The sequence below is a fragment of the Antedon bifida genome, chromosome 4 (genome assembly GCF_963402885.1).
Source record: "Antedon bifida chromosome 4, ecAntBifi1.1, whole genome shotgun sequence".
In the NCBI taxonomy this organism is placed as follows: Eukaryota; Metazoa; Echinodermata; class Crinoidea; order Comatulida; family Antedonidae; genus Antedon; species Antedon bifida.
Genome location: NC_136229.1, coordinates 20155540 through 20181266, shown reverse-complemented (window position 1 = coordinate 20181266; position 25727 = coordinate 20155540). Strand labels below are relative to the sequence as shown.

General features: G+C 34.1%; 4 protein-coding genes across 5 annotated transcripts; 2 read left to right on the top strand and 2 right to left on the bottom strand.

Annotated features, from left to right (window-relative positions):
- The first annotated feature begins 141 nt into the window (after positions 1-141).
- Positions 142-4443, top strand: LOC144840998 (large ribosomal subunit protein uL3-like). 2 transcript variants are annotated; one of them, XM_078697134.1, is made up of 9 exons: positions 142-188; positions 605-797; positions 1031-1199; positions 1800-1935; positions 2303-2489; positions 3020-3282; positions 3559-3654; positions 4035-4154; positions 4253-4443. In XM_078697134.1, exons 1-9 carry the CDS (start codon positions 186-188, stop codon positions 4292-4294), a joined length of 1209 nt encoding a protein of 402 aa, XP_078553260.1. In that variant the 5' UTR covers positions 142-185; the 3' UTR covers positions 4295-4443. The 2 variants fall into 2 exon arrangements, with proteins under 2 accessions (XP_078553260.1, XP_078553259.1); XM_078697133.1 differs by having other exon boundaries at positions 178-242.
- An 811-nt stretch (positions 4444-5254) lies between these two features.
- Positions 5255-21832, top strand: LOC144840991 (transmembrane channel-like protein 7). The gene is made up of 18 exons (XM_078697109.1): positions 5255-5379; positions 11533-11760; positions 12153-12356; positions 12625-12853; positions 13274-13367; positions 13835-14092; positions 14364-14500; positions 14883-15030; positions 15334-15492; positions 15838-15986; positions 16481-16553; positions 16900-16997; positions 17147-17242; positions 17575-17650; positions 18692-18822; positions 18923-19078; positions 19537-19615; positions 20233-21832. Exons 2-18 carry the CDS (start codon positions 11568-11570, stop codon positions 20386-20388), a joined length of 2436 nt encoding a protein of 811 aa, XP_078553235.1. The 5' UTR covers positions 5255-5379; positions 11533-11567; the 3' UTR covers positions 20389-21832.
- Positions 21833-22389: 557 nt separating this feature from the next.
- Positions 22390-23298, bottom strand: LOC144839251 (uncharacterized). The gene has a single exon (XM_078694567.1). The coding sequence runs from the start codon at positions 23296-23298 to the stop codon at positions 22390-22392; it is 909 nt and encodes a 302-aa protein (XP_078550693.1).
- Positions 23299-24830: 1532 nt separating this feature from the next.
- LOC144839250 (uncharacterized) lies at positions 24831-25727 on the bottom strand. The gene has a single exon (XM_078694566.1). The coding sequence runs from the start codon at positions 25725-25727 to the stop codon at positions 24831-24833; it is 897 nt and encodes a 298-aa protein (XP_078550692.1).

Genomic DNA, 25727 nt, shown 5'->3' with positions numbered 1-25727 from the left:
TTAATTTAAATATTTAAGAAACAATATACTATTAAAAATATTTAATATTATTTAATAATAATATTTATCTAACTGTTCTTAGGAAGAAAATAATTTTTTTAAATGTTGTTATGTGTTATGTAAAATGATTAATTTGATCGAGGACATTTTAGAAAACATCTTTCTTTTTGCCGTATGCTCGCATCATGGTTAGTCGTGATTTTGTGTGCCTCAAATATCTCATTTTTAATTATGCTTTTGTGGTACATCTACGATTAATATTAGAAGTAGAGATATAAATAAAAGTTAATATTTAATAAGAGCACCTTATTTTCTGTGCATATATGAATAAATAGTGTGATTTTATCATATTTCATTGTTAGTTTATTTTCAAAATTAGACCAACTAGTAGACTAGGCCTATAGGCCTACTACTAGCCCAGTCCTATTCTAGTAGGCATGGCTGGCAGTTTATCATTGTATTGCATAATGAGTATGAAATCCAAATAAATGTGTTTCTAAATAGTTCTTGATACAAAAAGTTAATCTGTAGAGCGAGTGCTATATAATTATTAAACTAGCGTAGACCACTGTAGCCGAAACTTGAAAATATATTTTCTATACAGTCACACAGAAAATTCTCGGCACCACGCCATGGCTCCTTGGGCTTCTTGCCCCGCAAGAGGAGTAGACGCCACAGAGGAAAGGTGAAGGCTTTCCCAAAAGATGATCCATCAAAACCAATTCACTTGACTGCATTCATTGGTTACAAGTCTGGCATGTCCCACATTGTACGAGATGTTGACAAACCAGGATCAAGTATGTTGCAACAGCTTAGCATTTCTGTCCGATTACATTACAGTTAACTCCGAATGACTTCAGTATTCTAATTTCTAGGCCCTATACTTTTTGCTTATCTTATATATACGGAAATATTCCTTTAATTATCTAAATACATACCTATCTTAACCATATTTCACTAAACACAACAATGAGTGAATATTTATATAATGTACACTTCCATCTTTTAATTGCCTTATTTATATTTACAGAGGTGAACAAGAAAGAAGTTGTAGAAGGTGTAACAATCATTGAAACTCCACCAATGATCATTGTCGGTGTAATTGGATACATTGAGACACCTAGAGGAATGAGGTCATTAAAGACAGTCTGGGCTCAACATTTGAGCAATGACTGTAAAAGACGCTTCTACAAAAACTGGTAAGATATCCCACATAGTGAATATTCATTCGACATGACAGGGTGTTTTATTGTAGACCTATACCAATGCATTTGTTAGTTAAATGAAAGTGTATAATAAAACATTAACATATTACTTAATGACTCGAGAATCTATGACTAAAGATCAAATGGCGAATTTCTATTGCATCTGTAATAACATTTTTGCTAATTGTTCAAGATGTTTATTACTTGTCAACATTGTTATTAACCATTTATTTTGCTCTCCTCTCAGTTTCGAAACTGACGAGAGCTTCATGCACCCTGTAGACACTTCCTTTCCAAGGCTCCTCTCGTGGCATCAGCCAGTGATGAGCCTTGCTTGAATGAAGCCGTGATTCCCCAAAGGTTTCACTCACTTACACTCCTTAGCCTTTGTTCTTGTCTCCTCTCAAGTCAATTGATGAGGCTTCAGCCCAATGATGATCCTCAATCAAATGCCCTACCAAAAGCACCCCCTCAAAGGCTCCACTCATGGCGTTAGTCACTGATGAGCCTGACTCGAGTCTCCGCTCATATCATTGATGAGGCTCTCCCTCAAGTCCCTCCCTCATTTTTGTTCTTATATCCAAATAACTGAAGGTACTGTGCCAAGAAGAAGGCATTTACCAAGGCATCCAAGAAGTGGGAGGATGAAGTTGGAAAGAAGGAGATCGATAAAGACTTCAATATGTTGAAAAAATACTGCAGTGTCATCAGAGTTATTGCTCACACCCAGGTACTACACAATGCTGTTGCATGATTATTTAGGCATATAGATCAGATTAAGAACCAGTCCACTGGCTTAGTTTCTCTGTACTGCACATATGCCATTTGGCCTGTTTCTGCTGAGCAGAAATAATCAATTATTTTTGGGCAGCAGAAACGGCGCAAAATGAAATAACCGATTAAAAACACTCAATCCATTGCGTGTTTTAACCGATTATTTCTTGTTTTAACCGATTATTGCGGAACACAAATAGTCGGTTGCAACGTGGTCAATTCTGTGGTTTGTGGTACTTAGGAAAAATCGATTATTTTAATTTTTTTAGCAGAAACAGACCCATTGATATCGTATTAATTAGTTTCGTTTATATAATATGTAGATGAAGTTGATGAACCATCGTCAGAAGAAAGCTCACATCATGGAGATCCAGGTGAACGGAGGTGACGTCGCTTCTAAGGTTGATTGGGCAAGAGACAAACTGGAGAAGTCTGTACCAGTGTCTGAGGTTTTTGGAATGGATGAAATGATTGACATCATTGGCGTTACCAAAGGAAAGGGCTTCAAAGGTATGGTGTTTTTATGTAATTCAGAATTTTGAATTCAAAATATGCCTGTAAAAATGGTTGTTTTTGTCCCAATTAATTTCCTGACTATCAGTTGCGGTACATTTTTTCCCCCAAAAATTAAAGACTTGTGTCCGTCTGATGTTTTTATTGAGTTGAATTTAAATGATGAAACACATGGAATGTGTCTTTCTGATTTCATTGATGAGACTATCCATGCTGCCTTCCTTCTGATAAGTAAACTTCTCAATAATCATCTGTCTGTATGATTCTTTTAAAATCCGGATTCACAGCAAGCACTGAATACAATAGACAATCATTCACTCTTATGAATACAGTACACAACTCTTTTTTGTATACACTATTGACATCATCTCCAATGTTAAAATAGTGAAGTTAACTTGAATCCCAATACCAGACTCTCCGAAAACCAGAAGCTCGGCCACAACCAGACTTTATTAAAAACATTTAGAATACCAGACTTTACAGAAACCAGACATAGTTAACTGTAACATAAGCAACATTTCTTTCAGGTGTAACATCTCGTTGGGGAACCAAGAAGTTGCCACGTAAGACGCACAAAGGTCTGCGTAAGGTTGCATGTATTGGTGCATGGCATCCTGCCCGTGTTGGCTACGGTGTTGCACGTGCCGGACAGAAGGGTTACCATCACCGAACTGAGATCAATAAGAAGGTTTATCGTGTTGGTAAGGGATACCATATGGAAGATGGTAAACTGATCAAGGGCAATGGAACAACCGCTGGTGATGTTACCGAGAAGTCTATCAACCCAATGGTTAGTGGTCTTGTAGCATTTTAAATCTTTTAGCCAATTTTTATCAGAGATTTGTGTTGTTGTATTGCTTATTTGTATTAGTGCAATTTTTCTGTGTATTTTTACTGTTTTATTTATATATTTGATATGCCAGTTTTCAAAGCAATATTTCTGTTTATTTTTTAAAGATACTATGACTATGAATGCACTTTTAGTAATTGTTACCTGAAAATACAACATTCGTTCTGTTGTAATTGTAGATGTGCTTTTGGTAATGATTTTTACATTTTTTTTCAGGGTGGATTTCCTCATTATGGTGAAGTGAAAAATGACTTTTTGATGGTGAAAGGTGGTGTGATGGGACCAAAGAAGCGTGTTGTTACTTTAAGAAAGGTAGTTAATGTTAAGGCTATGGTTGATGAGCTAATTTAAAGGGAGCATAATAATTGAATATACTTATTCTAGTGTTTGGGCTGGAAAAACTAAGCCTTAGTAGCCTTCTCATCTCCACTTATCTAAATTACATAGCTCTGTATTTTCCTGGCTAATAAAATGTATTTTCAAGTAAATAATGATGAAACACATGGAATGTGTCTTTCTGATGTCTTTGATGAGATCATCCATGCTGCCTTCCTTCTGATATAATCTTGAAAATAAACTTTGAGAGCATCTTTAATTGATTTATTAAAGACAGTGGTTGTTACAGGGATCTGATGTTCCATTAAAATAAATTCAACCAGAAATCACTATTATTTGTATATCTTAATTTTTAGTCGCTCCTTGTCCATACCAAACGTGCTGCTATGGAGAAGATCACTTTGAAATTCATCGATACAACTTCCAAATTTGGTCATGGACGTTTCCAGACACACAGCGAGAAGCAAGCCTTTATGGTAAGTTAAATTGGAAGAACAAAATTTAGTGATTATAGTGATTGACAAAAAATTAAGATGTATCATTTATTTGTAATTTTCTATTTTTATTTCTACAGGGACCTCTCAAGAAAGACAAGCCAAAAGAGGCAACTGCATAGATACCATTGGTACATACTGCGGTACAACTATCATAAGGCAGAGTTATTAAAACCAACTATCATGCTTATATTCTTTTGAATTTGAGATAATTATTAATAACATCAAAAAGCTATGACAAATAAATAAATGAAATAACATGAAAAATAAATATTTCTCTTGCCATTTTATTTTTTAAACAGTATTAGGGCCAATTTACACAGACGAGCGGTAACTGTAGCAAAAATATAGAATATATGTTATTCCTTAAGATTCAATCAATTTTATTGGTCCAATTTTAAATAGGATACATATTCTGTGTGGGACAAGCTACACTGTTTTTGCTTACCGTTACTGCTCATCTGTAAATTGGCCTTTAAGCTTTATTTAAGAGCAGTAGACATGAGGACACAAATCTATGCATACATATGAGCTTGGTATACACTGGTAAATTATCTGGACTATATTATTTGATACTGTATAATCATGGAGGGTTATCTCCATGGTATAATACAGTATTTGTCTGCCGTTGCCAAAACAAAAGCTCGCTCATTTAATGATACTGTAATACAAATGTTTCTAAGCGCTGAATACAAAACGAAAAAAGCCTAAAGCATATTTTACTAGGCGAATATATTTTAATTGGTTGCATTTTTCATGTTGCAAAAAGTAGGGGAAATAATACGTATGCACACAAAAGTTTTCCATTTGCCTAATGGATATTGCGGGCTTAAAAGTAACCAAAAAAAAGCCGAGAGGAACCACCAACGGTCTTTGTACGTTTTAACTGACATGGCTGAATTGCATTTATTAACTACTATTTGATGCTGAAGCATGGTTCTATATCTATAAAGCATTAATTCCCACATCCAACCAGATGATATCGGAATTAAATACGTACAACAGAAGTTTTTTAACACATGTTGAGCAACAAAATATAAACAGCGCCCCCTAACGGGTTGTCTGAGATCGAGACGGCGGCGCGGCGATGACAAATTCGTCAACATCCGTTTTTTAGGTACCAAATAAAATCGTGGAGTGTGTGAAGAAGGGGGCCTTGCTAGGCCCAGGCTTAGATTAATTATCATAACTTTTAAAGTTATAAAAGGTAAGCGGGTGTTACTTACTTGTTAATTGTTTATCAGTAGTGGTATTAATTAGCGCCGAATCTACTCTAGGCATAGGGACGACGTGTGTGTGGAGGTATAGGCCTAGCCTAGCTATTTATTAGTACTTGTGTGTGTCGCTTTTGCTTTTGCCCGCTGTATAATAGGCCTAATTAGCTAGGCCTAGTCTCTCCGATCCGGTCGCACTCTAGGTAGTAGGCCTAGGCCTACGTCGGTAATGTTTATCATTAACCACCACCCATCCATGGACGCTGTGGGGCGAGAGGATCGCGGCTACTCTGAAAGTTTTTATGTTAGCAAAAAGGCCTAATTTTGCCGTCAAATTTCTCGTTTAAAACCATGGATGTAATATACCTCCATGTTTAAAACATAGTATTAGGCCTAAATAGTTGTATTCTTTTTGGCCTAGAGGCCTAGCTAGAAGAACCTACATAGGCACTGGTCTGTATTTATAACAGTTTATTTATAAATAATATGAATTTGAAAATTTGAATTGAGTATTTTTATTCATTTCCTTTAATGATTTATGTCGTCTTTTAAAAATAATAAAAATCACAAGGTACAGAGCACTTTAGGGGGTAGACACGGGATTGTCAAAAAGTGAAACAAAACACTATCGAGTGACTCTCTGACCCCCTAAAGTGTAAAAATGAAAAAAACACAAATATATACAACAGTTTAAAATAACAGTTCAATGCTTTGCTCTGCTCAAGAAAATCCCTTGATCAATTTCAAATTGCACAAATCATTCAAATTGCGAATAACATGTTAAATACCCATTCTCGTGAACACTCTAGGCTAAGCCTGGATGACTAATAATGTGTGTACGTGCAAATTAAATCAAGTGACTAAGTAAGATTCATGAAGTAAATTACTTTTAAATTAGACCTAGTGCTTATCTAAAAATAAAAGACATTTTTTTAATACAATAGCATTAGTTACATGATTTTATTAATGATTTTAAAAGAATATTTCACCATGTGAAAAAACCGTTATTCTTGTGCTGTTGTTACGTAAACTTTCTACTGTTAGCTTATTACTGTAGTATACTGTTACTATATATTACCTCTTTACAACATTTTGTGTTTATACAAAAACAGTAAATCCTGCCTGTAGGGTCTTTATATGCTACCATATTGTATCAATGTTTGTTATATTACATTATGTAATCCAGTATTGTTAACTCAATGGCGAATGTCAAACACATAAAAGGACATCTATTTTATTTTAAAAATATTTACATTGTGGTTAAAAAAACCAGACGTCCTTATTCTTTGGTCCAAAATGTCCCAAATTCTTTCTATACTGTATAAAAGTGCTAGACTTGCTGAAAACAGATTTTTAAAGAGTTTCAATTCAAAGGAATAACTCCGAGATAAGATAGTTTAAAGAGAGTATACTTTACAACATAAAAATGAAAATGATAAATAAAATAGTATTAAAAATAGGTTAATTGAAATTAGTACAAATAAAACGTCGCATTAAAGAATGGAGTATCTTTTTTACAGAAAATTAAGATGAATACTGTACATTGTATTTGTTGGTACATTTAAAATCACAAATTATTGATGTTAAATATTTTAATTTATAATGCTGCCTGAATTATGGTTGTTTATTATTATTTTTTATTTATTTTTTTTTTCAAGAAACATTTATTGACCAAAAATATTATATCGTAACATTAACAATGGTTGGAATATAATATATATAGTCGAGAGACTACAAAAGTCCCGATAGGCTTGTCGCTGTAGTCCCTCTTTACATTATACAAATAATAATAATAATAGCACCTTTTAATCCATTAATATACTGTAAAATATTGAGATTTTTATACACATCCTTTTACTGTATATATAAATTTTATTGTTTTTTATTGATTGTTTCTATGAATTTTAAATCAACCTCAATTTATATTATACAGTATTATTTATAATTATTGAGTTAGTGTTTCCTGAACGACCAACCGACTGACATAGTGAGCTGTAGAGTCGAGACTAAAAATGGATGGCAACGGGATGAAACAAGACACAATATAGCTTCTCCTTTGGGATCCCTATTAAGGGCACACAGGGATTAAATTTTCAACTTCATTTTATGTATTGTATTATTGTATTATTTTTTGTATATGTATAGGATTGCAATAAAAAATGTCATTATTTTATCATAACTATTAATTAAAGTAGTTGAAAATAAAACAGTATTCCGTTCCAGACACACAGATTAAAGACCCCTTCCCTGCAATTTTGGACGTTTTTTGGAAAATAATACATATATATCACTTTAAAAACATTAAACCATGTCATTCCTTGTCTTAAATGTACGTTTTATGGTAAATTATGATAAAAAGTGAGAAACAATGCACTACCTAAGTAGCTCGCGGCGATCGACCTCTCGTGGACGGTCTTAGGCCTAGCCTAGCTAGGCTTAGTTTTGTAGGCCTAGCTGGTAAACATCGGTAACGTACGAACATCGTACGCTAGCTATATACCTAGCCTGACGTTGTATAGTTGCTGTATTAATTGTCTTTCTATTTTTGCCAGACTCCGTTGATACAAATTGGGGAAAACCCGGTATTTTCGCTGAAAAGTTAGGAGTCTTTCATTTGTTTTGGCCTCACGATCGATCGAAAAGTTGGCGAATTACAGGTGAAAAACAAAAATATCAATCCGCGCGCAATGCATTTTGGGATTTATAGCGGGCCGCTATAATTATTAGAATCGACTTATTTTTCACATTTTTAACCGTTTAAAGACAAAAAAAGTTATCGCAATAGGACCATATAGTTTTATTTTTACATTAAATATAGTTTGTGATCTTAAATTAGATCTAAAAAACGTAGGGAAGGGGGCTTTAACCATGGAGGGTGAAATTCTCTGTTTTCATCCCATCTAAAATCTTTCCACAAAAACCTACCAGTGCTGTACTGTTTACTGTATTACTTCCTCCATGGTGTAACTTTTGTCTCTTATAATAATAGTGTTTACTTTATGATATTATATAATAGAATGAATTCTGAAAATGTTTTTGCATTATTGTTATTCAAAGTACAGTCACATATGACCTACAACCATAACCAAAATAATGGGAGTGAACGTATCAAGTAAATCCGAACACTGTGGGCAAAAATACCAGAATCATTGTTAATCACTGAATTCTTTTGTATATTTTCTGTATACGCCTGAACACATCATAAAGGCTTATTCAGGGTGTTTAGGACTACTACTGTAGTTTTGTTCAGTCACAGTCAATTAGGTATACGGTATGCTTAATCTTTTGTAACTAATCCTTGAAGTAGCCAGTGTAATATTATAAAAGTAAAAATAGAAAATGTTTTATCTACAAAATGATACCATTTCTGACTATTGAATTGATAGAATTACTGACTAATTTTTTTATATTGCTAAATGCTATATTAATTTTCTTTGTAATCTTGATTTACAATTTACGTCTTTTTGATAGCTTAGTATTAATTTAACACTTTTAAATTTTGATGTGAAGTATATGTTATTGTAATTAATGTACAGTACTGTATGTTCTTCTCATAATAACTATCCAGAGTAAAGTTCATGCATTAAAAGCAATCAAACCATTTTCATAATGGATTTAAAAGACCTTTTGTAATATTACAGTAAGTAGGAGGGTATACAACAGTAGATGCGAAGAGAATTCTAAACACTTTGCGATCAAAGCCCTGCCTTATTTATGTAGGCCCTGTTTTCTACATGCATGTTACTGTAGCTGAGTGATCCCACTCCCACCCCTCAAAAGACCAGGCCTGTTCATGCAGTACGAAAAAGATTACGAAAAATGGATGGCAAATGGATAAAACAAGATACAGTAGAGCCTCTCCTTTGGGATTCCTATTAAGGGAACATTTTCCCACGAAATAAACAAGGGGAATTGTGTGTTTTAACACTCCGGCTAGCTCTCATCATTATTATCCTGTCCTGACGGTGTCCCCCTTGAACTTGTTTCCCACTAGAGACGCAACCAAAATTGACCAATCACAAGCGTTCACATTCGAACAGTCGCTTGTCATTGGTCGACTTGCTTGCTTTGCGTCTACGTCCTTGCGCTGCATCCCCTAGTGGGAACAAAGCTACTGTATAATAGGAGATCTGCCGTAATTTTAGTTTCCAATGTCAATCAGACAGTAACTCCAATGTTAAGGTTAAAAAATCTTTGTTTACCAAGAGAATAACAATTATTCAACATTTGGTAAAATGATGTCCCAACTTGTGATTGATACCCACTAAGTATATTGGATTATATTTATTCAACACTGTACAAATCGACCCTTGGTACTGCTGTTGTTTACTTAAAGGAGAAACAAACAATGTGCTTAATTTCCCTTTTTAAAAATGTGTAGTCATACCCTTTATATAAACCCTTATCTATTGTAAATTGTAGAGCCAAAGGGGGCTGTACATAGATATTAGAAATTGCAAAATTTTAGGTTATGGAAAAATAAATTATTATTATTTTGCTAAATAAGAAATATTGTAATTGTTTACAGTATAACTATTGTGGAGTAGCTTTGCGTCAAGGTGTTGAGTAATTGGTCAGATGTTTTTTGCCCTACTCTGACGTAATTTGTACTTTATACATTGAGAATACTTGCGAACAAATTTGCAAGTAATCCTCGGGTGGGACTTGAACCCACGACCTCCAGATCACTAGCCTGGCATTCATACCTCTAGACCATGATGGCTAGGGGTAGATTCAAAAGAAATAATTATAACAGATTAAAACATGCTGTAAATGAACTAAGCAATGTTTAGAATTCATTATAATTTTAAATTAGCAATAATTGTGTGTTAATGTTAATTTGTCCTTGAATGAATTATTCAATGATACAATCACTTTGTACTAATTCTGTGCAATATATACAATATATTATAGTATCTTGTCGTAGTAATAATGAAGGTCATTTCAATTTCAGCGTTATTATGTTCAATTTTCTTCCTTATTACAGAACTTGATAGTAGTATCAATTTACATACTCTATCAGTGTACAGTATTAATAATTTGTATTGTATTGCACAAAATTAGTACCTGGTACATGAGCAGTATCATGTCTAGTGACAATAAACATATTGCAGTATCGAGTCTTCTGACAGCATCTTCATCATATATGGGATACTGTAGTGTACTGGTAGAAGGTTAGGTTAAATTAATAATATTTAGGTGCTATGATGTGGTTACATAATACTACATAATGTTTATTGCTGCTAGACATCATACCATACCATACTGTACCAGAGTCAACCAAAATTAGTTAGTGATTCAGTCTTTGAACTAGATGACCTGTTTTATTGTTGAATGAGAGTAAGTAAGAAGTGATTTTGCATAATAATGTAAAATTCATTGTCAATATGCAATTGTTGCTAATGGTTTATGGTGGTGGTTGACCAACTGTTAAATGAGCTCATGTTTGATGTAAACTCTGCTGAGCATACCCAATGAATCTTTTCGGGATACTGGTATGTTATTGCTTGCATAAGTCAATTGAAAGGTAAAGGGCATTAAGTACTCCATTAGTCTGAGTGGACCAACTGACTGGTTAATGTGCGCACCTCTGCCCTTTGTAGACTTGAAACCTATCATTACCAAAGTTTTGTCATACATACATACACAATACAGCATAAACTGTATACTGTAGCTCTACTTTCTGCAGTAAATTGCATTACTGTAAGAGTACTGCTTCCCTGTTGGAAATAAATTGCTTGATCAGAGACTCTGAATTGTTTTATAGACAATAGCCACAGTGTTTGGTGAGTGATATGTAAACACAATATCATCCATTAAAAATGTAACGGATATTAAACAATAATAAGTATCATATCAGTTCAAAGTGTAATTTATTTTTATCTAATTAAACAAAGCATGTCTGATTCATTGTAATTCCGTGATAATTGATAATGAAAGGTGTCAATACTTTAGGTGAAATCGCTGTCTGAACAATTGAACAGTACAAGACATACTGGCATGGTAGTAAGTGTAAAAATGTAATAAAAGGTTTAAAAGGAACGATACATACTGGCTGCTGGCATCGTATTTTTATATGGGACAATATAATATTCAACAATAGAAATATGAATACACTACACTGATTTATTTTAATCTACTTCCAGATATTTGTTATTGATTCGAGGCACAGATTTCAAACATGGCGAACCACCGCCCCCGTTCCTCCCACTATTATGATGAAGAGGAGGATCTAGAGTTAGAAATACAGCCAGGCTATGGGATGGATATGTACCCAGAAGCCTCAGGTGAAATATATCAAAATCAACCAGTGTCTAGATATTCACACAGGCTAGGGCCTCATGCACGTGTTCAAGATATACCAATGGATTATAGTATGTTGTTCTTATTTTGGTGTTACACACAGATAGCCTTATAAAGCTCTGTCTACACTATCAAACTAGTTTGACAAAAAAGTGTGATATTCCCAAATATAGTAGTGATATGACATCATCATCTCCATATATGGGCACATCACATTTTCTTTTATCATGTAATCCAAACCGCAACTTTGAAAACATGGAGAGCGGTGATGGGATTCGAACCGTGGACCAAAGAAAACCTATGGTCTTTCACGGTTCAGTGCACAACTACCACCAATTTAGCTAATTAGCCCTAATTATCTATTTTTTTCATAGTAATTAATCTATATATAAAATAATATATATATTTAATAAATAAAAATGTTACTGTTCTATTATAATTATTTATTTTAATTATTTTCTAGCTAACCAGGGGTATGATGAAAATGGTGATGCGCAACATATATTCGTTGATGTGGGTAATGACAGAGATATAAACGAGGATGTTTCTAGCGATGAATATAACTCACAAAGTGACAGCGACGATGAGATCGCGAGGAGAGAGTTTACCGCAGCCTCACTGGAAGACCCTAACAGTATTCTGAATATGTTACCATCTAGGCAATTAGGTACTTTTTTTAATTTTTAGAAGATATAAGAAGATAATAATAATAATAATAGCAAAGCATTCACAAGTTACTCTATGAGTGAAATAAAAGCCCATAGCACCTTTTGTGGCCTTTTCAAACCAGAGACCAGCAATGAAAGTGATGTTAAATAGACCTACTGTAACTAGGCACCCCCTCAGCCTAACTATGAGTTTGACATTATGCCTAGAATTTGTAAGCCACACATGCTTTGTTATTCATACATTTGTTCTATGTTTGATTTTCATAGCTGGCAGTTTAGCACGGGTTCAGTCATCGCATTCGTGGGTACGCAATCGAAAAAGTGGAAAAAATGGTTTTAAGACGATCAGAGGCAAGAGAGGGCAAGAGGCAACGGAAGAGGTGATCGAACGGATGCTAGGTAATGATAAAGTAGACGGTTCTAGAAAAGGTCAACTTTTCCGACGCGAGACGGTCAAAGGACTGTCTAGTAGTATGGAAGCAAAGAGGCATATTAGGTGAGTATGGTCTTTAGCCCGAAATTCTGCTTTAAATTAAAGCCCTGTTTACACTATAGATCTTTTTAGTATAGCCATCCAGAATGAAAAAATGTCCTTCATGTGTACCATCGGTTTTAAAGAGTTGTGTAGTGTAGAGTTTTCTTTTAAGTGAACATTTAAGATGGGTGAAGTAAATAAGATATAAAATAATATATATACACTTGGTGCAAGAATTGTAAACCTTTACCCAGCACAACTAAAGCTCTGTCTTATGTGACAAAAAAATATGATGTGCCCATATATGGACATGATGATGTTATATCACTACCATATTTTGGCATATCACTACCATATTTGGGCACATCACATTTTTTTTTGTCAAACTTTGCTTTAGAAGTAGGCATCACTGCCAATACTGAATTTGATTATTTCTATTAGGTCAAGGGTTGAAGAGGAATCATTAAAAAAGAAGAAGACAAGCAAACAACAGTCTTTAAACTGCTGTACTGTATGGCGGTACTCTGTACTGTTGGTAAGGAATCCTTTTGTACTTTAAGACAGGTCAAAACTATATGATATCATTTTTTTATTTTTTTTTATTGAACCATATTTCATGAGGGTAGCCCATCCGAGCAAAGCTGATCATTGGCACCCTCGAAACTTATAATTAATAAGTTATTTGTAAACATGACCATGCAATTATTTTTTGACAGGTATAGTCTAAATATAATAATATACTATAATAATACTGGAAATTAATTTTTAAATGGTTAAGATGAGGAAATCTGAGAAAGAGAAAGAACCACTTTATCAATGTTATTTGTTAGAGCTTATACATTTTATTAAATACTGTACATTCAACTCTTCTCAAAACCACATGGAAAACCATTTTTTTTTATTCTTTAAAATACCTTTTCTAATTTAACTATGTGCGAGTTTACTGTTTTTTTTGTGAATTTTATTGAAAAGTAATTACCTTTGACCTTTTTTTAAACAAAGCAATGGGATCGTTTCAAGAGTAGAGTAAGGGATGCATTCTATTCACTCAGCTTATGGGAAGGTTCACTGAAAAAGATAGAGGGTAATTTTGGCAGTGGTGTCGTGTCATATTTTATATTATTACGGTGGCTGTTATTGTGGAACATACCAGTGTTGCTATTGAGCTTCTGCTTCATCACTATACCTCAACTTATTTATGAAGCTAGCCCTTCTGTAAATCATACTAAATTTCAAGCACAAGATATCCTGACTGGAGAGGTATGTGAATATGTTGTTATTTTCAAACAGCAGGGTTGAAAAATATCATACAATCTCACAATAAAGCAAGCAAGTGGAACACAGAAACTTTCAAAATTCAAAATGATCTGGTACTGTGTAAGACTTTAAACTTGGGGACGAAAATACAGTTCCATCTTGATGAATAGTTTAATGCAATTAGAAGAAAATATACTTGTAAAATGAACCTGCTCTATTAATACTGTTGACAACAGTTATTGCTTGATTTTAGCATCTACCATTCATTTTTTAGGGGTGGCTGAGTAACACCGAACTTTATATGGGCTACTACACAAACAATATAATAGGAGACAAATATGACATGACGTTAGCGTATTTATTTACCAGTGCCAGTTATTTTTTAGTTATCCTTTTGGTTCTTGCTCAAGGGTAAGTACATAGTATTCTTCCTTACGGCCAAAATATTGTTGTTATTACTGTATAAAGATTAATTCTGTCTACAACCTAGACTGCTACCATACACATGTATATTATGGTAGCAATCATTAGCAGAGATTGGTGTACAAATAGTCTAACCATGTTTAGAGCAAATACACAGTGGTGTAAATGGTATGAGCGCTCACTGACTAAGTCGGGGAGCTTACAGGGTCCAGCTAGAAACAGCCAAGGCCTCCAGTGTTGGAAAGCCACTTAAGGTCCCTAAACCAGGGGCCTCAGGTGTGTGTTACACCACAGGAAATACACTTTACCTGTTAAGAGTACATTTCTAGTGGTTGAATAAAAAACTAATGTTGATATTTTATTTTATCAGAATGTCTGCTGCATACCGTTCCTACTTCACAGTGGGAGACAGGCAATATAACTACTACACAACTAAGGTACTATGTGGCTGGGACTATAACCTGGTGTCGGCCAGCTCAGCTCAACTTAAGCATAAGAGTATTTTCTTAGAACTTGGGGTAAGTTTAGCTCTGTGTGTGTTTTATTTTACTCATTTATGGCAGGTATAAATAAATATTTATGATTGCTATTTGTAACCAGATTAAAAAAGTACCAGTTGCCATTCACCAAAAAAATATTCTGCTATCTAAGTGAATACTTGAGAGCAGGGAAATGCTTAAACATTCACTGACTTAAGTGAAATACTTCATATTTCATGTGTTATTGGTAAATATGACTTGTAGTACTTATAACACTTATCACATTTCTTGACTGTATATTAATCATGAAATCATCAATGATTGATTATTGTTTTTATTCAGGAACAACTCAGTGTTCATCATAAAAAAGCAGAGCGGTCATGTACCGATCAACTCCGCTTAATCTGCTTGCGACTCTTTACCAATCTACTAGTACTGACTGTCATTGGTTCTGCTTGTTATTTAATCTATTATATTTATGAGGAAGATGTCATTGGAAAGGTGACTAACTAGAATAGCATACACTTGACTAATCATGATAAGGTGTTCACACCAGATAAAAGTCAGGATAAAGGGGGAGTTAACACCACTAATCAGTGAGATTTTCACACCAGACTAATCATGGTAAAGGGCGGTAAAACCATTAATTAGAATAAAGGTGGTTCACTCCAGACTATTCCTGAATAAGGTGTTCACACCAGACAAATTAGAATGTTAAGGTTGATTAATCTAGAATAAGAGTTGACAACATGAAACTAATAATTGTGTAGGTGAGACTAAAATACATCCAGCATAAATTATTTGTGTTATTTATTTTAAGCCTCTCTATTTTTTTTTTATTGCCAGCCGGGTGACGACCCAATTTTAATAGAGAAATTAGCAGTGCCGTTATTGATTAGCGGATATAACTTGATACTTCCGTATATGTTCAGTGTTCTTGGCTCGTTTGAAGGCTACAGAAGTCCTAGAATACAGCTATACATTGCATTAGGCAGGTTAGTACACTTGATATACATTAGTAGAGTTTGATGGTTTAAAAAATAAAAAACTAATTTACCAATCCTAGTGTGCTGTGATTTGACAAGTATGCTTAGCAAAAAATCAATGATTCAATTTTTTTCTCTCATGAAATTGATTCATATAAGATAAAAAGAACTTCCTTGATAAATAAAGCTTTAGTTTTTCACATGAACATTTTTTAACTAAAAAAAAAAAATCCAGTCCTCGCCATTTCTGATATCCAACTTTATAGTTAACTTAGCCTAAAATCCAATTTACACAGACATGATTGGTAACGGTAAATGAAAAAGTCTGAAGAATCTCTATCTATCCTGAATGAAAGCTGCGTTGTGTGCAAATGGTCATAAGGAACATAGATTCTATATTTTTATTACCGTTACCACTTGTCTGTGTAAATTGACCTTAAGGAATGATCATGAATTTTAAAAGCTATGATTTAGTGTCCAAAATAAATTGTTTTTGTTTTCAGAACTGTGGTCATGAAAATTGCTGTTCTGGTGACCTTGTTTTACTACTTGATATCGTTAGTAGATTCAACAGATGTAAGTTTCTTTTTTAATTTAATTTATTGATGTGTATTCATTTTATCTAAATTTATTTTATATAAAGTAGGACCTACATTTTTTTATAATCCAGATCTTAAATTGACCCCCAGACCCAGTACTTTTTATTTCTTTTTTCTTTATTTTATTCCAGACCAACAGCGAATCATCGCCACTAACAGGCTAGTTAAAATCTTAATAAAAACTATTTCTATTTAGGCTCACCCCACACAAGGTGTTTAATAGAGTGTCTAAATTGTGCCAGGTAACATAGCTATTAGAGGTTTGCCTGGTAGTTGTATTATTTGATAGCTGTGATTCATACATTTATTTCTATTTTTTTTAGTGCTGGGAGACATTTCTTGGGGCCGAAATATACAAACTGGTCATTATAGATTTCATTGTTCAAGCACTCTCCACATTCTTTCTTGAGTTTGGTAGAAAGTAAGTACCAACTTTTTTAAAATAATTACTGTAGTATCCAGTTTGCTAGTTACTGCAGTATCCAGTTTGCTAGTTACTGCAGTATCCAGTTTGTTCTTTAAAATAATCATCATTTGCTACTTTTTTTATCTATATTTCTTATATTTCAGGATAGGTAAAGATTATTTTTGCCGGAATTTTGCTTCACCGGAGTTTGATATTGCCCGCAATACACTAGAACTGATTCAGGCGCAGACATTTACATGGTGTGTATACAATGCTGTTAATATTAGAAACATATTTAGGCAAATAAAATTGATTTTAAATTAACATCTACCTGCAGTTGGAGCCCTGTCTACACTTATACTATCAAATTAGTTTGACAAAAAATGTGTTATGTGCCCAAATATGGTAGTGATATGATGTCATGGTGTCCATATATGGCACATCACATTATTTGTCACCTAAAGTTTTATAGTGTAGACAGAGCTTAAGATTTCTCTTTAGTCTTAACTAATGTTTAGTCTGTAGATTGTTTGTTTGCCTCTGAATGAATTTCCTATCATATTTAATCAGTGTTTTTGTTGCTTTATTTCAGGATTGGAATGTACTATGCACCACTTCTTATGATCATTTGTATTTTTAAACTCTTTGTACTTTTTTATGTTAAAAAGGTGAATATTAATAGAATTGATATACATAGAACCAATTTGGTTCCAGTGGAGCACCCAGATTTTGGAGTGATAATATTGTTAATCATAGTATACTATGGTATACATAGAACCAATTTGGCTCCAGTGGAGCACCCAGATTTTGGAGTGATAATATTGTTAATCATAGTATACTATGGTATACATAGAACCAATTTGGTTCCAGTGGAGCACCCATATTTTGGAGTAATAATATTGTTAATCATTGTATACTATGGTATACATAGAACCAATTTGGTTCCAGTGGAGCACCCAGATTTTGGAGTGATAATATTGTTAATCATATTATACTATGGTATACATAGAACCAATTTGGTACCAGTGGAGCACCCAGATTTTGGATTGATAATATTGATGATGATGATAATAATAATATGCTATGGTATACTTAGAACCAATGTGGTTCCAGTGGAGCACCCAGATTTTGGAGTGATAATATTGTTAATCATAGTATACTATGGTGTACATAGAACCAATTTGGTACCAGTGGAGCACCTATATTTTGGAGTGATAATATTGATGATGATAATAATAATATGCTATGGTATACATAGAACCCATTTGGTACCAGTGGAGCACCCAGATTTTGGATTGATAATATTGATGATGATGATAATAATAATATGCTATGGTATACTTAGAACCAATTTGGTTCCAGTGGAGCACCCAGATTTTGGAGTGATAATATTGTTAATCATAGTATACTATGATGTACATAGAACCAATTTGGTACCAGTGGAGCACCTATATTTTGGAGTGATAATATTGATGATGATAATAATAATATGCTATGGTATACATAGAACCCATTTGGTACCAGTAGAGCACCTATATTTTAGAGTGATAATATCGTTAATAATAATATGCTATGGTATACATAGAACTCATTTGGTACCAGTGGGGCACACATATTTTATTAATTATACTATTACATCCATTGTGTCATTATTATATAGTGCAATTGAAACATATTTTAGTATTGATATCTTCTTATTTGTTCTTCAGTTAAGCGTTTTATACAACTGTAAACCATCGTTGAAACCATGGCGACTCGGCCGTACTCGTACTGCATTTATGTTTGTCCTTCTAGCAATGTATCTAGTGTGTTTAATTTGTGTAAGCTACAGTGTGGCCAAGTAAGTTATTTTATTTTGTTTTTTCAATCTAGTTTATACTACAACATTTTATCATATTCTGTGTATTGGTTTTGTTTAAAAAAAAAATGATTTTCTCTAGGATTACACCATCGGAAAATTGCGGGCCGTTTCGCGGCGTAAATAGTAGTACCTTTGAAGTAATCAGCGGAAAGTTTGAGTCTGCCGAAGTTTTTACAACGTTTGTAGGGATAATTACAGCGCCGGGAGTCGTTGCCGCTGTCTTAACACTTTTGATGTAAGTAATATTTTTACTATGTTTATTTTGGTAAATTCTTTCAAAAAACATAAAAACTATAGAGCATTAAAATGTAGGAAAGATTTCATCTGGTTTTACAATAGGTATTACAAAGATTTCTTTCTGTAAGTTCGCTTATAATTTTTTGGTTTTTACAAAAAGAAATCTTTGTTATACATAAAAATGTACTAAAATGTCTTACTTTTGGTAGAATAAAACACACGATTATAGATTTAGACGACCAATCTTTCTTGCTCATTTTATCTGGTGGTGAATTCAGTACTAAGCATTTTTATCTAAAAATAATAAAGAACATAACATCTGCTTAATGTCTCATCTGAAGAACGAGGCAGTAAGTAAATTGTCATATCCGAGTGTGATTCAATCACATTTTACCATATCCCATTGTCGAATATCATTTTATTACAGCTGTAATTATGCCCTTGTCGTTTCTACAGGTTGATGGTATATTACTATAGGGCTGTACTGAAAGGACGGAAAGAAATGGTGAGACAACTTAAACAACAAATAACACTGGTACGTATACAATACATTACAATACAGTATGTTTATAGGACTAACTGACAGAACAACCAATCATATATTCACAGTATAGATACAGTATACACTTGAATAAAAGTTGGGAGTTTGTTTAGTATTTGTATTATATCCATCTTGTCATTGGCTTTAATCTTAGGTCTCTCAGTCTCTCTTTAGACAGGCTGAGATGTAGCCAGGGTAAAAGTAAGAAAGGGTTTCTTGCACACTGATACTACAGTTTAAAGTTTTTATCTAGTATACACTTACGGCCAACTCAGACAGCATCGTATGACGAGGTCCGACGAAACGTCTTGACTCATCAGTGCTGTCTGAGTTGAATTCCGACAATACAAGTCTTTTGAGATAGTGTCGGACATAGTTTTTAGGTCGCCGGGAAAATTGTTTAATTTTCCTTGTCGTACGACGCTGTGTGAGTTGGCCTTTACTCTACCACCAGAATGAGGAGTGTCTTCAACCTGTGCTGATATTATAGCTATGGGTTACGACACCCTACCTAACCTGCTCGGCCGCTTGACTTGCCTGTTTTATATTTGCCTACATTCCTAAGGTTTTATGTTCAAATCCTAAGTATATTTTCTCCTTGAACTTTTTAGGAAGGAAAAGACAAACGGTTCCTACTGCAAAAATATCAAAACGCTACACTGAAGCAAAAAGAAAAACGTAGCAAGCATGGAGTTAAGAAAGGACACATGTCAAAAAAGAGAGTTGCAAATCAGAATATCCAACCAGCAGCTGGACGTCACACCTAGTTACCTTTGACCTCTATAAGTGACTATTTTGTTTTGGTGACAGTTCATTTGTACACAGTACTATCAACCATTGTGTACTTTTGTTTGATGACAAATTTGAGTCTAATGTTAAATATGTAGGAATATGTAGCTGGGTTTAGTCATTCATAGAGGTATCGTTGGGATCCCTTAGGCTTTCATAGTATATGGTGCATTAATGGTTTTAAATAGAAAACTAATATATTTTGTATATAAGAAAATAAAGATGTGATTATTTTAGAATATATTTTCATTACATACTTTCAACAAATTTCTCATTGTATGTTTACTATAATATTCTTTCTCTTTTTTAAAACTTGTTTTTGTCAACAATGTTTAATAATATTTTGTTAATTTCACACGTGTTACATTTAGGATGGAGAAATAAATTGAGATTTCTCTATGCATATGTAAAAACCTAAAGCTTGGACAGTTTTCGTTAAATTCTGCATAAAATATCAGTAAGGACTAAGGGGTCAGAATTTATCACTTTTTCTGAAACAAATCCTACCTCCTCCTTATACAACTGCCGTTTAATTGAATATAATATTGTGTAAAGTACTATTTGATGAATACTAAATGATTATAGAGTTTTGTGACTGATGTTTTAACAAATTTTGTAAGGGTAGTGCTGCACCTCTTCTCTCCCCCACCCTCAACTTCCCAACTTTTTCCTCTCACCCTCTTTCTCTCCCCTCTACACTTTATCTTATATTAACTATGTTTGTACTCAGATATGTTTTTATGCATTCTCTATACTGTTTTGTGCTCGAATAGTTTGACCCAAACATATTTGTAGTTTGTCCACCAGCAATTAAATCTTACCCCAACCCATTCCCCCCCCCCACCTCTTCTCTCCCCCCACCTCTTCTCTCCCCCCCCCCCCAGTCAGTGCTGATACTGATGTCTTATAATCCTTGTTTGTGATTGACACGTTTAGATATCATGCAATTTCTTCAGTGCCTTAATCTTGTATATAATAAATAAGCAAATCATTTTTATCTATTATTTTAAGTCTTTCATATTGTAAAATATTAAAATAGAAAATACTATACTGTAATAGGAACATGTTACATATTTTATTTTGAATATTCCACCATATCAATTCTATATTGTGTTTTATTACTATATTAATATTACTATATTATTTATTATAATTACTATAATGTTGTCTTTTTTTTAGCTTTTATTGCAGTACAACAATTGATTTAGATTTTACTCAAGCTTGGTTCCCACGCAAAAACGTACGCGTAAGTAAGTTGACCAATGGTCAAATCACTTGCAGTGCGCTACATCATGGCGCGTTCCGTCTAAAAATACTTGATTCCTTGTGCCTACTGTTATCATTTATATCAATGTTTGTACTGTCAGGTTTTGCAGAGAATTACATTTTTCATACAATAAATAATTGTGCCTTAATAACAAATTGAGTTATTTTTTTACATTTAGTAGTATTTTTAAACTTGTATACGGCGTGAGCAAATAAGAATATTTATTTGTTTATTGCCAGCATGCATATATTAGGCAACGCCCAATTTGCAAACAACACATGCGTTTGTGTTATGTCTTCCGTCTTCTCCCCTGTATTTACGAAAAGTTCATGGTTCGAATTTAAATAAACAGACGTTTTGCAATACTAGTTGATAATGATAACCCATTTAATTATATCTTTCATACTGTATCTAACTGATAACAAAGTAATACTATTTAAACATAAGGAACAATAAACAATTGTCAATATTAAATCTGGTCAACAAACTTTAGGTACCTCATGTGTACTTTTGTAACAAGGACGTGGCAACTCCACTTCCTAGTTCACACGCGCGCGAAGACGTACGATACTCCAGCATCACGCCGTACGTGTGTACATTATGTTCGAACACTCTTTATATTGGGTGGCTTTTTTTAAAGCTGTATGGCGATGATGAAGTATGATTGTAATCTAAAAAGTAAATGACAGTTGTTTTGCACATATCTCTGGCACTATTTAGCTGTTTGGTCTGCACGCAGGCGTAGCGCGTACATTTTCTCGTAATACGGCATCGCTTCATCAATACATGTATTCACATCTTCTGGTAGATCGGCTCGATCTGCTGGAGGAGGAGCCTTGTAAAATTTCTGACTCGCAAACGCTTCTTTATAATAACCCATGAACTGGTTGCCTTGCATTATCGTGTTCGAAAACTTCCATTTCTGTATAACGCTATCTCCTGCGTTCCAATTCAATAACTCATCTTTGTACGTAACTCCCGTGCGCTTACAAAACTCCTTCAAAACAAATTCCGGGTTTTCCAAGAGGTCATCAGAATCGATGATTACTGGGTTTGGTTCGATTCCGGTTTTTACAAGATGCTCGTAGAGTTGGAAACTTTCTCCAAAAGCATATTTCTCTGGGACAATGTTGTTTTTGTTTTCCAAAACTAAATCTAATCCAGGAGACATTTCTTTTAACATTTTTTTCAGAAGTTTCTTCCAAGATGTGAAAACCTTCACGGGATTTCGGATCAAGAAAGCATGGCGGTAGCCTTCCGGCAACATGTGCAGCTTCCATGTGATACCGTATGACATATCTTTGACAAACACAACTTTCTTGTCTGAATATTCGGCCTCCATAACATTCTCTTTTATGAACTTATAGGTCGCCTTTTTGGTATCCCAACCACCAGCGTCAAATCCCAACTCAACGTCTTCCGCTTTGGCCACGAATTTCTCTTCTTCTTCTCGAAAGATTTCTGGTGTCGGTATCTTTTCTGGTCCAATGCTGTACGCGGAAACGTACGGTTCATTTATGATCTGTACGTCGTCAAGGTTACTCATGCATTTTTCAAACGCAGTTGACACCGTACGAGGAATACACCAAAGAATAACACGAACTTGCTTGTCATCAGTCATTATTTACCTGTATAGAAATTTGTATAAATAATGATCTCTATGTTTTCATTCGATAAAAATATTAAACACCGTCATTACAATGTTTTGAACACACTGCCCTTGTGCTTATTTTGAAAAAGCCGTTACAATTTCAGGCATTATAATTTTCTTCTTTTTTTCAAGATCGTTGCGAGATGTTAAAATATACCTGAGACAACTCTCAGAATATACTAACAGGGTACGAGGGGAGCGTGCATGTTCGATGATCTGACCGTAGGTACAGGAGTGGAACACCCTAGTGGTTTCAGCATGCTTGGATTTAGAATACGTAAATCGTGATATCAGTACTTTCAGGCTAAAGTTTAATCAATATAGTCCCAATCAGTGTTTAGATGTATTTTTCATTTATATTATAGGCCTGCAATATTTATATATAGAACAAAGTTTTAAAAAAATGCGGCGCAATATTATTTATCTGTTTAAATAGTAGGCCCTATCTAAGCTTTGCACTAAATGGGTGAAACGAAACAGCGCTCTTTTTGTAATTCTGTTCTTTATCTGATGTCCTAATAATAAAGTATTTTGTAAAAGTTTTACCTGTAATTTGTAATCAACTTTAATTAGAATTGTAAACTCTTATACCTTAACGTTCTATAGACCCGGGCCGATGATCGTCCTTTCAGTGTGAATGTGTAAACAAGTAAATGCCTGGAGGAACCAGTAAATGTAAGCCTACGTATTTTTGAAGTTATCAAATAAGTTGAAAGTCCGTCTATCTTAAACCGAGGCTAAATAGATAAATTTGTTAGATAACGAATCATAAACCATGGAGATATCGATGTATATTATTAGGCCTCTATAACCTGAGACAACAATATTGTTATAACTTTGTTATCTTCTTTCGCATTCGTGACTTGCAAAAACCGCGTCTCGCCTACATCAATGCTTTCTAATTTACTCCATCTATTGAGGCAAAACCCTTCCTCTGAAGCATTTTTTCTCAAAAATTTGTAAAAAGATGATTTGTTGGTACTTTTCAACATTTTTCGAATTGTTTTAAGCATTATTCTAAAACCCTTATTATATTCCTATCATCATAGGCATAATATGTCGTGCTTCAGGGCCATAGTTAGCTCAATGAAGGGATCCATGATAATAATGACTTCCAATTACTGGTTTATCTATGTTCACTTTAATATCTTTTTTCTATTTTATATGTTCATTCATTATTATCTGAATAAATGTTATCTGAATCTGAATCTGAATGCAGTGAAGTGAAAAACTCTTGGCTGGGGGAGAGAAGGAAAACGGGAAAATGAGGTGATCAGAGGCCGACAAACGTCACTTAATGTTTCACAACAATATTCTTGGGGAATCGTATGAATGATCTAATGATGGGATACGAATATTAATCTAGTAATAATCGATGGATGTGTCCAGTAAAAAGTGTCAAAATACAATGCAGTCTAATGCCAATCGTAGGCTTACTATAAAGTATACTCTATAGGCTGTGATTCAGTATATTTTTGATATACTGTAACTACCCACAATTATCATTGCTTTTCTGCACACAGGCGTAGCGCGTACATTTTCTCGTAATACGGCATAGATGCGTCCACACATATTTTCACATCTTTTGGGAGATCGGCTTGATCTACTGGAGGAGGAGCCTTGTAAAAATTTTGACTTGCAAAAGCATCTTCATAATACCCACATAACTGGTTGCCTTTCATAAACAATTCAGAAAACTTCCATTTCTGTACAACACTATCTCCTGCATTCCAACTCAACAGTTCGTCTTTATACTGAATTCCTGTACGTTTACAAAACTCTCTCAAAATAATTTCTGGAGTTTCCAAAAGATCATCGGAATCTATGATTACTGGCTTTGGTTCGATTCCAGATTTTACCAGATGCTCGTAGAGTTGGAAACTTTCTCCGAAAAAATACTTTTCTGGAATAAGATTTCCTTTGTTTTCCAATGGTAATACAGTAGAAAGTGCCTTTCCCGTTTTTTCTAGAATTTTTTTCCAAGATGTGAAAACTTTTACTGGATTTCGAATCAAGAATGCATGGCGGTAGCCTTCCGGTAACATGTGCAGCTTCCATGCGATACCGTACGACATATCTTTGACAAACACAATTCTCTTGTCTGGATATTCGGCCTCCAAAAGATTCTCTTTTGTGAACTTGTATGTCGCCATATTTGCATCCCAACCAGCGTCAAATCCCAAGTCAATTTCATTTGTTTTAGCTACAAATTTCTCTTGAAAGTCTTTTTCAAAACTTGCTGATGGCTGCTTCATCTCTGGTCCAATCAAGTACGCGGACACGTATGGTTCATTTATGATCTGCACGTCGTCAAGGTTACTCATACATTTTTCAAATGCAGTTGACACCGTACGAGGAATACACCAAAGAATAACACGAACTTGCTTGTCATCAGTCAT

What these genes read in the sequence shown, in the direction of transcription:
- LOC144840998 (XM_078697133.1), top strand. Translation starts at nt 186, where the DNA reads ATGGTTAGTCGTGATTTTGTGTGCCTCAAATATCTCATTTTTAATTAT. An exon ending in TTTTTAATTATGCTTTTGTG is followed by an intron (nt 243 to 604) that starts GTACATCTACGA and finishes TTTTCTATACAG; the next exon opens with TCACACAGAAAATTCTCGGC. An exon ending in AGACGCTTCTACAAAAACTG is followed by an intron (nt 1,200 to 1,799) that starts GTAAGATATCCC and finishes AAATAACTGAAG; the next exon opens with GTACTGTGCCAAGAAGAAGG.
- LOC144840991 (XM_078697109.1), top strand. Translation starts at nt 11,568, where the DNA reads ATGGCGAACCACCGCCCCCGTTCCTCCCACTATTATGATGAAGAGGAG. An exon ending in AGGAAGATGTCATTGGAAAG is followed by an intron (nt 15,493 to 15,837) that starts GTGACTAACTAG and finishes TTTTATTGCCAG; the next exon opens with CCGGGTGACGACCCAATTTT. An exon ending in CAGGCGCAGACATTTACATG is followed by an intron (nt 17,243 to 17,574) that starts GTGTGTATACAA and finishes GCTTTATTTCAG; the next exon opens with GATTGGAATGTACTATGCAC.
- LOC144839251 (XM_078694567.1), bottom strand. Translation starts at nt 23,298, where the DNA reads ATGACTGATGACAAGCAAGTTCGTGTTATTCTTTGGTGTATTCCTCGT.
- LOC144839250 (XM_078694566.1), bottom strand. Translation starts at nt 25,727, where the DNA reads ATGACTGATGACAAGCAAGTTCGTGTTATTCTTTGGTGTATTCCTCGT.